Consider the following 15,817-nt stretch of genomic DNA (forward strand, 5'->3'; position numbering starts at 1 on the left):
ATTAAATTATATTAAACTCAAGTTTTCAAAAAAAAAAAGGTCCAAGGATAATATTTGACTTCAGAACTGTGCCTGCAGGGTCAGTTGAATAGGATGATCTCAGAACTGCAATCTTCATCTCCATAGAATTGGGGATGCTTTCTTTAGAAAAACAAAGAAGAAACCCACATGAACCACCTAGAGTCCATGTTCAGGCAAAAAAGATCAAGATAACTTGCTGTAAACACAATGGAGCATTGGCCATTGGGTAAATATTTAATCAGATTTACCAAAAGATTCCCCACCCATCTATAACTCAGTCAGCATTTCTGTACATCAGAGCTATTCCTGGATTAGTAATGGAGAAACCCCATCCACTGGATCAATTAGGCATCTTAAGCAATTAAAATAAGTCTAATAAATCAATTTCTGGGAAGCCTCTGAAATACTGACCCTATTTGATTCATAGCAAGGGAACCATCATCAGGAGCTCCAAGAGGATTGAAAAGGAACTACCCAGATGTGTGTATATTAGGTTCTGTGTTGCACTGTGACTGAATCCCAAAGGCATAATGGTATCCTCAGTGCTATTCTCAGAATAAGCAATAGAATCAATCAATCAATCAATCATATTTATTGAGCGCTTACTGTGTGCAGAGCACTGTATTAAGCGCTTGGGAAGTACAAGTTGGCAACATATAGAGACAGTCCATACCCAACAGTGGGCTCACAGTCTAGAAGGGGGAGACAGAGAAGAAAACCAAACATATTAACAAAATAAAATGATAGAATAGATATGTACAAGAAAAATAAATAAATAAATAGAGTAATAAATATGTACAAACATATATACATATACACAGGTGCTGTGGGGAAGGGAAAGAGGTAAGACGGGGGAGATGGAGGGGGGACAAGGGGGAGAGGGAGGAGGGGGTTCCGTATAGGAAGGCCTCCTGGAGGAGGTGTCTCTCAGTAGGGTCTTGAAGGGAGGAAGAGAGCTAGCTTGGTGGATGTGCGGAAGGAGGGCATTCCAGGCCAAGGGGATAACGTGGGCCGGAGGTCGACCGTGGGACAGGTGAGAACGAGGCACGGTGGGGAGATTAGTGGCAGAGGAGTGGATGGTGTGGGCTGGGCTGTAGAAGGAGAGAAGGGAGGTGAGGTAGGAGGGCGCGAGGTGATGGAGAGTCTTGAAGCCGAGGGTGAGGAGTTTCTGCCTGATGCACAGATTGATTGGTAACCACTGGAGATTTTTGAGAAGGGGAGTAACATGCCCAGAGCGTTTCTGGACAAAGACAATCCGGGCAGCGGCGTTTGAAGTGGATTGAAGTGGGGAGAGACACGAGGATGGGAGGTCAGAGAGGAGGCTGATGCAGTAGTTCAGACGGGATAGGATGAGAGCTTGAATGAAGCTAGATAGATAGATAGAATGAATTCCCTTCATCCCTTCATTCCCTTTATTTCCTTCACAGAAGTGATGGGAAAAAAGAATCCCTCAAACCTTATGATATTTTTAACTGGTTACCAAGAAGATTTTTTGCAGAGGATACCAGAGAGGAAAGGATACTTCTCTTTCGGATAGAAAGTTAGCACCTATTGAATTAAATTTAGGTCCTGGGGAGGCTGCTCGCTGTTTGTATTTGTGTTTGTGATGTGCCTCATTTGCTCTTATTGGGTTATTTCAGACGGTTGCTTGGTTATTTTGTTGGCTTTTGTGAGCTGAACCTTTCTATATGTGGGGCTTCTCCCAACCTAGATTGCAACGTCACTGAAGACGGCACTACCATCCTTCATGTCTCACAAGACTGCAACATTCGTGTCATCCTCGACTTCGCTCTCTCATTCACCCCACACATCCAATCTGTCACCAAAACCTGCCGGTCTCACCTCCCCAACATTGCCAAGATCTGCCCTTTCCTCTCCATCCAATCCGCTACCTTGCTGGTTCAATCTTCTAGACTGTGTGTCCACTGTTGGGTAGGGACCGTCTCTATACGCTGCCAAGTTGTACTTCCCAAGCGCTTAGTACAGTCCTCTGCACACAGTAAGCGCTCAATAAATGTGATTGAATGAATGAATGAATCTCTCATCTGATCCCTACTGGATTACTGCATCAGCCTCCTCTCTGATCTCCCATCCTCCTGTTTCACTCTACTTCAGTCTATACTTCACTCTGCTGCCCGGATTATCTTTGTTCAGAAGTGCTCTGGGCATTTTCCTCCCCTCCTCAAAAATCTCCAGTGGCTGCCTGTCAACCTACAAATCAAGCAAAAGCTCCTCACCCTCGGTTTCAAGGCTCTCCATCACCTCGCCCCCGCCTATCTCACCTCCCTTCTTTTCTTCTACAGCCCAGGCTGCACCCTCTGCTCCTCTGCCGCTAACCTCCTCACTGTACCTCGTTGTCGCCTGTCCCGCCGTCGAACCCCGGCCCACGCCCTTCCCCTGGCCCAGAATGCCCTCCCTCCACACATCCGCCAAGCTAGCTCTCTTCCTCCCTTCAAAGCCTTACTGAGAGTTCACCTCCTCCAGGAGGCCTTCCCAAACTGAGACCCCTTTTTTCTCTCCTCCCCATCCCCCAACCCTACCTCTTTCCCCTTCCCACAGCATTTGAATATATTTGTACAGATTTATCACTCTATTTATTTTACTTGTACATATTTACTATTCTATTCATCTTGTTAACGATGTGCGTATAGCTATAATTCTATTTGTTCTGACGATTTTGACACCTGTCTACATGTTTTGTTTTGTTGTCTATCTCCCCTTCTAGACTGTGAGCCCGTTGTTGTGTAGGGACCGTTTCTCAAGATCACAGAGCAGCCCTTCTCACCTTGTACAGCCGAGCCTGCACACTCCGCTTCTGGTGCTAACCTTCTCAACGTGCCTCGATCTCGCCTATCCCACCTTTGACCCATGGCCCACGTCCTACCTCTGTCCCGTAACGCAGTCCCTCCTCAAATCCTCCAAAAGATCACTCTTCCCCCCCTTAAAGCCCTACTGTTGGCTCACCTCCTCCAAGATGCCTTCCCAGACTAAACCTCCTTTTCCTCAGCTCCCCCTTCCATCTGCATCACCTCAACTCACTCCCTTTGCTCTCCCCCCTCCCTACCACACAGCACTCACGTATTTATGTATATATGCATAATTCTATTTATGCCTGTATACTTGTATTGATGTGTACGTATCTGTAATTTTATTTATTTACACTGATGCCTGTTTACCCTCTTTTGCCCTACCTCCTTCTCCTCCCCACAGCACTTGTATGCATTTGTACAGATTTATTACTCTATTTACTTTACTTGCACATATATACTACTCTATTTTGTTAATGAGGTCCATATAGCTATAATTCTATTTATTCTGATGGCTTTGACACCTGTCTACATGTTTTGTTTTGTTGTCTGTCTCTCCCTTCTTGACTGTGAGCCCGTTGTTGGGTAGGGACTGCATCTTTATGTTGCCGACTTGTATTTCCCAAGGGCTTAGTACAGTGCTCTGCACACAGTAAGCGCTCAATAAATACGATTGAATGAATGAATGAATGAATACCTCATTTCCGGCACCTGCTCCTCTATTTATTTCCATTTTTTTTGGTTCCCCGAGGCCTGTAACTAATCTGACTCTCACTGTGGATTTTATCAGCTTTGCCTCCAGGTTCAGTGGAATTGAATTACCTCAGCAATGCATAGGTCAACTTACTAAAATCGTGGATACTCTGTTGAAATAATCGAGAAACCCATGGACAACCACGTATAGTCCCTGCCCTGGTTAACATGACTAGGCAACTAGCAATAAACACAATGGGAACATTGACCTTTAAATTCATCCCCCTAACTACTCTATCTCCCGAATCATTGCAAGGTGGCATGAAATAGTGGACAGAGCATGAGGGCCTGAAAGTCAGAAGGTCATGGGTTCTAATCTCAGCCCATCACTTGTCAGCTGTGTGACTTTGGGCAAATCACTTCACTAACCTATGCCTCAGTTACCTCATCTGTAAAATGAGGAGTGATACTGTGAACCCTCCATGGAAGAGGGACTGTATCCAACCTGATTTGCTTGTATCCACCACAGCACCTAGTACAGTGCCTGACATGTGGTAAGTGCTTAACAAATACCATTATTATTATTGTTTCACCAAAGCTCCAGGAGGATTAAAAGAGAACCACCAAGACATGGGTATATGAGGTTCTGTGTTGTATAGGAACTGAATTCCAAAAGCATAATGATGTCCTCAATGTTATTTTCAGAATAAACAATAAAATGAATAACCTTTTAATACCTAACAATCAAAACCCTCAATACCACCTATAATTACCTTCTGGAAAGAAGAGGACGGAACTCCAGATGGTTTGTAACTGGACTGAAGACCCACTTGTATTTCGTTTGACATATTTGGGGGTTGACTGTCTGAAGCTCAGCTGTATTCCCAGGTGCCACCTGAGTCACAAGTATACAAAATCCCTGTAGATTTTAGAAGATCTGGGAATGATGTAAGTTAAATTTTGTGTTTATTTGGCTTGCCTTCATTTGATTGCCCTTTTCTTTAGGCCTGAAATCAAAAGTCATTTAGAGAATTTAATGTTGGGGTCTTTATCAGATGACTTTATATTAATTTATTGTTCGGGTAAGGTAAGGAAGCAAAATGCATTAGAGTGGGCTGCCCAGGTGGATTTTGGTGGATAATGTAATTGGGGATACAGCCGGCTAGTGCCTTTCTAAACTATCTTACATTCCTGCATGTAGGAGAGATGAGGGAAGTACATATTTAAGTGGACAAAGGACCCCTCTCCTTTTAATCCCCTTTAATTATCAAACCAGAGTGAGCTGCCAGAAGAGTTTGGGATTGTTTCTTGCCCAGGTGGGTAACCCAGACTGGATGGAAGGACATGGAAGGAGAGAGAAGGAAGCCACTTCTCCCATCACACTCTGGGGTTATCTTACACGCATTTCCCTTACCTCAGGAAAACAAAATGTGCTCCATTGCGTGTGGCCAACACAGAGGCCTGTTTCAGGTATAATGTCAGAGTGAGTGAAGGGAAAGGTGGAGAAGGGAAGAATATTAAAGGAGCTCCATTGTGGAATGAGTACATTTTGGACATGTGTCATGTGGGTTTCATTTATATCAGTTCAATTATGAGTTCCCCAAGAAAACCAGAGTGCCTAAAGACTGCTAAAATCCAAACAAAATGCTGAGTAAAGTCCCAAATTGTCACAGTATCTCAGTGACATGTGAAGCATCGGGGTTAAGGGGAGGACTTAAAAGGAACTGGGGTCAGAAAGTGATCTGGGCCACTTCCATAAATATCAATTTGTTGCCATAGATTATTAATGTTTCCTCCCGCAGATTCTGATTGGAAAGCAATATTTAACACACTTTCCTCTGGACAACAGCATCAAATTCTATTTAAAAAACATTTGATTATAAGGGGAAACCACTGAAATTAAATAAAGAAATTATAAAAAAAATGATATCTTAGAGATATGTGCTTAAGCAGGATAGGGAGATTTGACAGCCAGCAGTCAGAGCAATCTTTTTGCTCCGTGATATACGGAAAAACTATGTCTTCCCAGTCGATTTTAATTGTTGGTTTTCACTTGGTAATTAGCCCTTCGGCAACCCTGTGGCACTCCCAGGCATGTGAACACTCCATTTGTAACAGTACCATATCGAAACATCACCAACGATAGTATTTATTGAGCGCCTATTTTCTGCTGAGTGTTTTATTAAGTGCTTGGGAGAGTACAATGCAACAAAGTTGGTAGACAGCTTCCTTGCCCACATCAAACAGAATTGTCATAGGCTCTTGTAATTTCAATTTTTAATGAGCCAATCATTGTAATTCTCTGGTCTTGAAGATATATTTGTATGGCTGGTTGACATGAGGTTCAGTACATAGTACAATTCTTAACCACTGATGGTTTCATCTCCAACTCAAACTTATGTCATGAAAACATTTACAGTACACTAAATTCTGTAATTAAAGCATGATTCATGCCCCTAGACTACTACAAGCTATGTTGGTATTCCTTCTTATTATTCTCAGTATTGTAGAAATGGCAGTGGTGATGAAAAAGGAAAGAAGATCCATTATTCTGGATAATATTCAATGTCATTAAAATATGGCTTTTTCTAAGATTTGATTTCTTTAATCCAAACCGTCATCATGATTAAGAAAACCTATGAATCACCTTTCCCGGGGCCTCCTTAACATCCTTGTTCCTCAGGCTGTAGATCAGCAGGTTCAACATGGGGATTATAATGGTGTTGATCACAGACACCACTTTGTTCTGATGGATTGAGTAACTGGAATTGGGCAACACATATATGAAAGTGATGGTCCCGTAGTACAGAGTGAGTGGGAGGTACAAGTGGAGAAACCTTTGTGTCTCCCTTCCCTTGAGTTCATTCTCAGGATTGTCAAGACGATGCATACATAAGAAATGACTATGACAAGCATGGTCACCGCTATTATTGACCCCGAGGAGACAGAAGGGATGATTTTAATATCTGAAATGTCCGAACAAGAAAGCTTCAACAGTGGAGCAAAGTCACAGAAAAAGTGGTTTATCTGATTAGGCCCACAGAAATACACATTTAAGAAGCAACTGGTAAACGTCCAACCATTCACACGGCCACCAATGTAGGAAGCAACTACGAGCAGGATGCAAACTTTGTCAGACCTTTTGCCCGAGTAGAGCAGTGGGCTACAGACAGCCACGTATCGGTCGTAAGCCATAGCTGCCAGCAAGAAGCACTCGGTCGTCCCAAAAGTCACCACAGAACGCAGCTGAGCAATACAACCGGCCAAAGGTATGGTGTGGAGATCAGTCAAGAAGTTTCCAAGCATTACTGGTGTTACACAGGAGGAATACTCAATATCAACAGCAGCCAAATGGCTGAGGAAGAAGTACACTGGGGTATAAAGTTTGGTATTGACCCTAATTAACATGATGATGCTGAGATTTCCCATTAAAGTCACAACATAGATCCCCAGGAATATCACAGAGAAGACAGCCTGAAGGGAGGCATCACCTGTTAACCCCAAAGGAATGAATTCCGTTAAGGTGCTGTGTTTTCTGCCACCCATGAGGTATTCTAGAAATAGTTTATGTTGAGACAAAAGGGGACCTCAATTCAGGGAGAGATCAACAAGGCAAATATTGAACTGTTTCCCTTGACGATTCCTACTGATTTAAAAGTTGTGCTTGTCAGACTCAGGGAGGCACATGTGGAATATTTTTCTCTGTTCCACAGAGATCATGCAGGTACTCTGAAGAGGTCTGAAAACAGAAAAAAAAATTAAATTTCATATTGCAATATTGAAACTAAAAGTCATTAGTTTTTTTCTGTCCACAAATTTTAAATTGTTTGCTTTTTTATAAGGCATTTATTAAGGGCTTACTATGGGCAAAGCACTGTTCTAAGCGCTGGGGAGGATACAAGGTGATCAGGGTGTTTCATGTGGGGCTCACAGTCTTCATCCCCATTATACAGATCAGGGAACTGAGGCACAGAGAAGTGAAGTGACTTTCTCAAAGTCACACAGCTGACAACTGGCAGAGTCTGGATTTGAACCCATGACCTCTGACTCCCAAGCCCGGGCTCTTTCCACTGAGCCACGCTACTTCCCTTGGATAAATCAATCAAGCAATCAATGGTATTTATTGAACTCCGTGTGCATAGAAATATAATAAGCATTTCAGGAAAATACCAAAGAATACAGTCTGCAGCGGGAGACAGCTATTAAAATAAGTTACAGACAGGAAAAATAATTAATTTAAGGGTATTCACATAGGTGCTTCAGGGCTAAAGTATCAATGTGATTAATTTAATTTAATTATGAGGTATGACTCCAAATACATATTAAAGAGAATTAATAGACGTAATTTACTTCCCACCCCTTTCATTCATTCAGTCAGTCAGTCAATCATATTTATTGACCTCTTACTATGTGCAAGAGCACTGTGCTAAGAAACGGGAGAGTAGATTACAGCAATGAACACATTCCCCCACCAAAGAGAGCCCACAGTTTAGAGGGGGAGACAGACATTAATATAAGCAGTGTGGCTCAGTGGAAAGAGCCTAGGGAGTCAGAGGTCATGGGTTCTAATCCCGAATCTGCCATTTGTCAGCTGTGTGACTTTGGGCAAGTCACTTAATTTCTATGTGACTCAGTTACCTCATCTGTAAAATGAGGATGAAGGCTGTAAACCCTATGTGGGACAACCTGATCACCTCGTATCCACCCCAGCACTTAGAAGTGCTTAACAAATGTCATCATTATTATAAACACTTAGTGCAGTGCTCTGCACACAGTAAGCGCTCAATAAATACGATTCAATGAAGAAATAAATAAATTACAGATGTGCACATAAGCGCTGTTAGGTTGGGGGTGGGGGAGGTATTCCCTTATTGCTCCTTGACTTGCTCCCTTATTTGTTTGATGCGGAGGTGAATGGGAAGCCACTGACATTTCCTGCAGAGTGGGAAAATATGGTCTGAATGTTTTTGTAAGAAAATGATCCAGACTGCAGGATGAAGTTGGTCTGGAGTTGAGAGAGACAGGAGACCGGGACGTCAGCAAGGGAGGGTGATACTATAATCAGAATGGGATAGGTTAAATTCTTGGATTAAAAGTGGTAACGGTTTGGATGGAGAGGAAAGTCTCCGCTTCTCAGAAGAAAGAGGACCGAAGACTGAAACCCTTGTGGTGGTGATGGTATTCGTTAAGGGCTTACTATGTGCCAAGCACTGTTCTAAGTCACTGGGGTAGATACAAGGTAATCAGGTTGTCCCACATGGGGCTCAGAGTCTTTTTACAGATGAGATAACTGAGGCACAGAGAAGTTAAGTGACTTGCCCAAAATCACACAGCTGACAAGTGGCAGAGTCGGGATTAGAACCCATGACCTCTGACTTACGAGCCAGGACTCTTTCCACTAAGCCTCACTTGCTTCTCAGACACATGAATACAGAGTCATAACTGTAAGGATAGTTTGGATGGAGGATTGATGAATCAGAGGCAGACAATATGCCCCTTCAGACAATAATTACTTATGGATGGGGCTAGTCATAATAAATAATAATGATGGCATTTGTTAAGCAATTACTATGTGCAGAGCACTGTTCTTAGCGCTGGGGAAGATACAACGTGATCAGGTTGTCCCCAACTGGGGCTCACAGTCTTAATCCCCATTTTACAGATGAGGGAACTGAGGCACAGAGAGTTAGGTGACTTGTCCAAAGTTACACAGCTGACAATTGGCAGAGCTGGAATTTGAACCCATGACTGCTGACTTCCAAGCCCATGCTCTTTCCGTTGAGCCATGCTGCTTCTCAATGCAAGTCAGGCTTGGCTTTAAGTTACCAGTTCCTTAGTGTGTATCATCCCTTGGCCAGTTCTCAAGGTATAACAATTTTAATAATTTTCTTTTACACACTTTTAGCATATTCATTTGTTCCGCAAATTATTAACGTTCACATTTTATAAGGTTAATGCAGTATACAAGCCCTTCCCTGAGAAAAGTATTTTGTCCACATTGGCAATTTCTTTCGTTTACTAGTAATACACGAATCAACCAAGAGGTTGGACATTTCTGAATTCTTCTAAATTTTGCCCTTTCCCTCACTAGGACTGGGTGCTTTGAAGTGGAGGTTTCTTCCCCCCCGCCCCATGTGGAATTGGACTGTATCCAACCTGATTTAACCCCAGGGCTTTGTATAGTGTTTGGGCACCTAGTATGCACTTAATAAATACCACCATTATCATTATTATTAGGGTCTTAGACCCCGTCAATTGGCTGGCTTCTGTGACTGCTTCCCAATTTGGTTAGTGGCATGCCAGATTAACCATCCAAGTCTACAAGCTGTTGGACTGCATTTTTTCGGTGACTTTCCAATTTATTCAAGTGACATATTGGACTAAGAAGTGTTATTGCTTGATCTCTGGCCCCAGTCCATCTTTTTCAAGAGAGGTACTGAAATGTGAGCAGGATGATATCTCTTGTGGGTAGAATCCTTAATGAATAAATTACTGAACTATATCAGTGGTGTGGGGCTGAGGGTGGGGTACTAATCAAGTGCTTACAGGGTACAGATGGAAGTGCATAGGTGATGCAGAAAGAAGAGGGAGTGAGAGGAAATGGGGCCTTGGTTAGCGAAGGCCTCTTGGAGAACAAGGATTTTAACAAAGTTTTTGAAGGTGGGAACGGTAGTGGGCTGGCATATACAGGAGTGAGGGAGTTCTAGGTCAAAAGGGAGAAATGGGAAACGGGCAAGGAGTGAGATAGAAGAAATTGAGACACAGTGAGCCAGCTGTCTCTACGAGAGAAAAGTGTACAGGCTCAGCTGTGGTAGGAAATCAGTGAGGTTGAGAAGCTGGAGGCAAGCTGTTTGAATGCTTTAGAGGCAACGGTAAGGAGTTTCTGTTTGATATGAAGGTGGATGAGTAACCATTAGAGGTTCTTGAAGAATATGGGGAGGCATGGACTCTCATTTTCTTCAGAAAATTATCCTAGTAGCAGAGGAAAATATGGACTGTAGTGGGGAGAAACAGGAGGCGGGGAGGTCAGTGAGGAGGCTGATGCAGTAGTCAATGCAGGGTATGATAAGTGCTTGGATCAACTGTAATAGCAGCTTGGATGGGAGAGGGAAGGATGGATTATAGGGATTTTGTGAAGGCAGAGCTGATAGGCTGAATATATACATTGAATGAGAGAGATGAGTTGAGGATAATGCCAAGATTATGGGAGGGGTGAGATCAGGAGGATAGTGGCATTATCTACAGTAATGGGAAGGACAGGGTTTGAGTGGGGAAGATGAGGAGATCTATTTTGGACAGCTTTTAGTTTGAGGTAATAATAATAATGACGATGGCATTTATTGAGCGCATACTATATGCAAAGCACTGTTCTAAGGGCTGGGGAGGTTACAAGGTGATCAGGTTGTCCCACGGAGAGCTCACAGCCTTAATCCCCATTTTACAGACGAGGTAACCGAAGCACAGATAAGTTAAGTGACTTGCCCAAAGTCCACACAGCAGACAAGTGGCAGCATCAGGATTTGAACCTATGACCTGTGCTTCTGACCCCATTCCCTCTCACCTCATAAAATCTCTCGCTTCATCCCTTCTCCCCTCCTTAACTTCCATCTTCAACCGCTCACTCTCCACTGGTTCCTTCCCCCTCTGCCTTCAAACAGGCCCATGTCTCTCCCATCCTAAAAAAACCCTCTCTTGACCCCACCTCACCTTCTATTTATCGCCCCATATCCCTCCTACCATTCCTTTCCAAACTCCTTGAACGAGTTGTCTACACGCGCTGCCTAAATTCCTCAACAAAAACTCTCTCCTCGACCCCCTCCAGTCTGCTTCCGTCCCCTACATTCCACGGAAACTGCCCTCTCAAAGGTCACCAATGACCTCCTGCTTGCCAGATCCAACGGCACATACTCTGTCCTAATCCTCCTCGACCTCTCAGCTGCCTTCGGACACTGTAGACCACCCCCTTCTCCTCAACACGCTATCTCAACCTTGGCTTCACAGACTGCGTCCTCTCCCTGGTTCTCCTCTTACCTCTCCGGTCGTTCTTTCTCATTCTCTTTTGCAGGCTCCTCCTCCCCCTCCCATCCTCTTACTGTGGGGGTTCCCCAAGGTTCAGTGCTTGGTCCCCTTCTGTTCTCAATCTACACGCACGTCCCTTGGTGACCTCATGCGCTCCCACGGCTTCAACTATCATCTCTACGCTGATGACACCCAGATCTAGCATCTCTGGCCCCTGCTCTCTTCTCTCCCCTCTCTCCAGGCTCGCATCTCCTCCTGCTTCAGTGACATCTCCATCTGGATGTCTGCCCGCCACCTAAAGCCTCAACATGTCGAAGACTGAACTCCTTTGTCTTTCCCTCCCAAGGACCTTGTCCCTCTCCCTGACTTTCCCATCTCTGTTGACGGCACTACCATCCTTCCCGTCTCACAAGCCCGCAACCTTGGTGTCATCCTCGACTCCGCTCTCTCATTCACCCCTCACAGTTCCAAGCCGTCAACCAAAACCTGCCGGTCTCGAGCCCCGCAACATTGCCAAGGATCCGCCCTTTCCTCTCCATCCATACCCTGCTACCGCTTCTCGATTCAAGCTCTCATCCTATCCCTCTGGACTACTGCATCTCAGCCTTCTCTCTTGATCTCCCATCCTCGTGTTCTCTCCCACTTCAATCCATACTTCATGGCTGCTGCCCGGATTATCTTTGTCCAGAAACGCTCTGGTCATATTACTCCCCTCGCTCAAGAAATCTCCAGTGCTACCAGATCAAATCTGCGCATCAGGCAGAAACTCCTCACCCTGGGGCTTCAAGGGCTTTCCATCACCGTCGCCCCCTCCTACCTCACCTCCCTTCTCTCCTTCTACTGCCCAGCCCCGCACCCTCCGCTCCTCCACCGCTGATCTCCTCACCGTACCTCGTACTATCGCCTGTCCCGCCATCGACCCCTGGCCCACGTCATCCCCCGGGGGCCTGGATGCCCTCCCCTCTGCCCATTGCCGCCAAGCTAGCTCTCTTCCTCCCTTCAAGGCCCTGCTGAGGAGCTCACCTTCCTCCAGGAGGCCTTCCCCAGACTGAGCCCCTTCCTTCCTCTCCCCCTCGTCCCCCTCTCCATCCCCCCATCTTACCTCCCTTCCCTTCCCCACAGCACCTGTATATATGAATATAGTTTGTACATATTTATTACTCTATTTTTTATTTATTTATTTTATCTTGTACATTTCTATCCTACTTATTTTATTTTGTTAGTATGTTTGGTTTTTGTCTCTGTCTCCCCCTTTTAGACTGTGAGCCCACTGTTGGGTAGGGACTGTCTCTGTTTGTTTCCAATTTGTACTTCCCAAGCGCTTAGTACAGTGCTCTGCACACAGTAAGCGCTCAATAAATACGATCGATGATGATGACCTCCGACTCCAAAGCCTTTCCACTGAGCCACGCTGCTGGATGACATCCAGGTAGAGATGTCCTGAAGGCAGAAGGAAATGTGAGGTGCAGAGAAGACAGAGGTCAGGTCTAGAGAGGATAAATTTGGAATCATCCTCCTAAAATGGATAGTTGAAGCCATGGGAGCGAATGAGTTCTCCAAGGGTGGGAGTGTAGGTGGAGAATAGAAGAGGGACCTAAAACTGAGCCTAGAGGTCCCCCACTATTACGGGGTGGGAGGCAGAGAAGGACCCTACAACAGAATATGAGAAGGGCATGTCAGATTAAATAATCCAAATTTTCTTTTGGCCTATTCTCCCAGGCCCAAATTCCAAATTCTTATTCAGGGTCGTACTAGACATTACTAAAATATTCAGACCGGAGAAACATAAACATTTAGTTTAACGCTCAGAAAGAGCCAGACGGAAAACCGAACCAGACCTAAATGATCACCCATCCCAAAATACCCACGCTTCTGTTAAATCATGAACTTCTGTGTTCTTACAGAATAAGTAGGCCATGTTAGAGGGTGTACTCACAACTCACTCAGGGTAGGCTTTTTCCTCAAGACTCCCAGCATGGCTCAGCAGTCGGATGGGCAGAGGGAAGAAAGCCAACCTGAGCCCGCCACATTCTGTCCTCAGGATAAATGCCTCCACCCATCCTGATTGGCTCTCACTCCCAGATGGTTCTGACATGTGCAAACCTTTGCCTTTGGGAAACATAGTTCCCAGGTTAATGTCCTACTTCCCTTCATCCTTTGATCTTAACAATGCCTCCAAAGGACTAACTAGTTAAAATAATGCTTTGGGAGTGTTGGTTTTAGAGGTATTTGGATCTCCCCTGAGGGCCTTCCACTCTACTGTCAGATTTCTAGCAGACCTTTGGGACATTGCTTTTGCCTCTTTTCAGCTTCACATCACTTAGGTACGGTCACCCATCGCCGGGGAAAGGTTCGTTCATTGATCGGCGAGGGCAAAGAGAGAGAGAGAGAGAGGGGTGGGGGGGGGGGGGGCGGGTGGGACGGAAAGCCTGAGTTTTATATAAAATTTATTCGCGAGGCGAATTGAATTTATGTAATTGTTTAGGCGCAATGGATTGAACTTCCCATTTGGGAGGAATATAATCAGTTAGCAATATTAGAGCTTCCCTACACAGGAGGAAAACAATCATACATTAATTTGCGCGTGGGTGAGGCGGATAGCTCTCACCCCTGTGCACTTCCCACATGGGAAGAATTCATTACATTACCCGCGCACGTGGTGGTGACTAGCTCTCACCATGTGCTCTCCGTACATGGGAGGAATCCATTCATGATTCATTCATTTCATTCAATTGCATTTATTGAGCGCTTACAGTGTGCAGAGCACTGTACTAAGCGCTTGGGAAGTACAAGTTGACAACATATAGAGACGGTCCCCCACCCAACAGTGTTATCACAGGTCTAGAAGGGGGATGGATTTCCATAAGCAGCGGGGGCACCTGGGTCCTACCCACGAGACACTCACCCGTCCCCCAGCCCTTGCCTCAGTGTGTTGGTTCTGGTTGCAGAGTGGGCGTCTGGCCTTCTGGGCGGAGTGAGACACGTGGGGCTGCAGCTGCTGCAGTGGCTGCTCCTTCTGCTGCTGCGTGTCCTGGTGTTTCTGACCCCGAGGTCAGAGGCTACAGGTTATTTATTGCCTGTGCCCCTAGGCCATTCCAGCTTCCGGCCTCAGTCTATCCAGTCTCTGCCCTCTCCCCTCCTTCATACCTAATTTGATTGGCACGGGGGCGAGGGACACCTTCTGTATTCCCAGCTTGGTCTGTCAATCTAGCAGATTTGGGTCCGTGGGGGTGGTATCCCACCCTCACTTCCGAGTTCCGCCCTGCTGGCTCAGGTGGTCACGAGATAGCTTTTGACCTTGAGATGGCCAGTACCCCCAGGGTCACCTCGGGACAGGTACTTATCTGTTAAATTATTGATTTACGTTAATACCTGTCCTCCCCAGCTACAGAGTAAGCTTCTTTCTGGCAGAGACTGTGTCCTACCAACTCTGCTGTATAGTACTCTCCCAAGTGTTTATCATCAGCATCACCTTCCTTTCTGCCTTCCCTACCTCCTGAGTCTCCCCACCCCAGTTCATACTTTACTCTGTTGCCCAGATTATCTTTCTACAGAAGTGTTCAGGGCACGTCACCCCTTCTTTCTCAAATTCTCCAGTGATTGCCTATCCTCCTCCATATTAAACAAACACTCCTCACAATTGGCTTTAGAGCTCTCCATCACCTCGTCCCCTCCTTCCTCACCTCCCTTCTCCCCTTATACTTCCCAGCCCATGCACCTCCGCTTCTCTGGCGCTAACCTTCTCACTGTGCCTCCATCTCTCCTGTCTGGCCACTGATTCCTGGCTCACACCCTTCTTCTGACCTGGAACGTCCTTTCTTCTCAAATCCACCAGACAATCACTCTCCCCCCACCTGTTCAAAGCCCTCTTGAAGACACAACTCTTCCAGGAGGCCTTCCCAGAATAGGCCCCACTTTTCCTCAGCTCCCACTTCCTTCAGCGTCACCCTGACTCTCTCCCTTTGTCGCTTCCCCACCTCTCCCCGCCCCACAGCACTCTGGTATACATCCACAGTTCTATTTATTTACATCAATGCCTGTTTACTTGTATCAATATCTACCTTCCCCTCTCTAGACTGTGAGCCCATTGTTGATAGGGATGGCCTCTATTTGTTGTATTTTTATTTCCAAGTGCTTAGTACAGTGATCTGCACACATCAAGTGCTGAATAAATGCAATTGAATGAATAAAAGTGTTTAGTACAGTGTTCCTCACACGGTAAGCACTAATAAATGCCATTGATTGATTGAGTGAGTGATTAATGAGTCTCACAGAGT

The 15,817-nt window shown here is 45.3% G+C and overlaps 1 protein-coding gene and 1 pseudogene across 1 annotated transcript; both read right to left on the reverse strand.

Annotated features, from left to right (window-relative positions):
- Positions 1–6,147: 6,147 nt before the first annotated feature.
- LOC119924139 (olfactory receptor 491-like) lies at positions 6,148–7,082 on the reverse strand. The gene is given in 2 exon segments (XM_038743167.1): positions 6,148–6,335; positions 6,338–7,082. Coding segments are annotated over 2 exon segments (918 nt in total). The 5' UTR covers positions 7,068–7,082.
- A 90-nt stretch (positions 7,083–7,172) lies between these two features.
- The window catches only part of LOC119924140, a 37,102-nt pseudogene continuing 28,457 nt past the window's right edge, over positions 7,173–15,817 (reverse strand).

The sequence above is a fragment of the Tachyglossus aculeatus genome, unplaced genomic scaffold (assembly GCF_015852505.1).
Source record: "Tachyglossus aculeatus isolate mTacAcu1 unplaced genomic scaffold, mTacAcu1.pri scaffold_82_arrow_ctg1, whole genome shotgun sequence".
Lineage (NCBI taxonomy): Eukaryota > Metazoa > Chordata > Mammalia > Monotremata > Tachyglossidae > Tachyglossus > Tachyglossus aculeatus.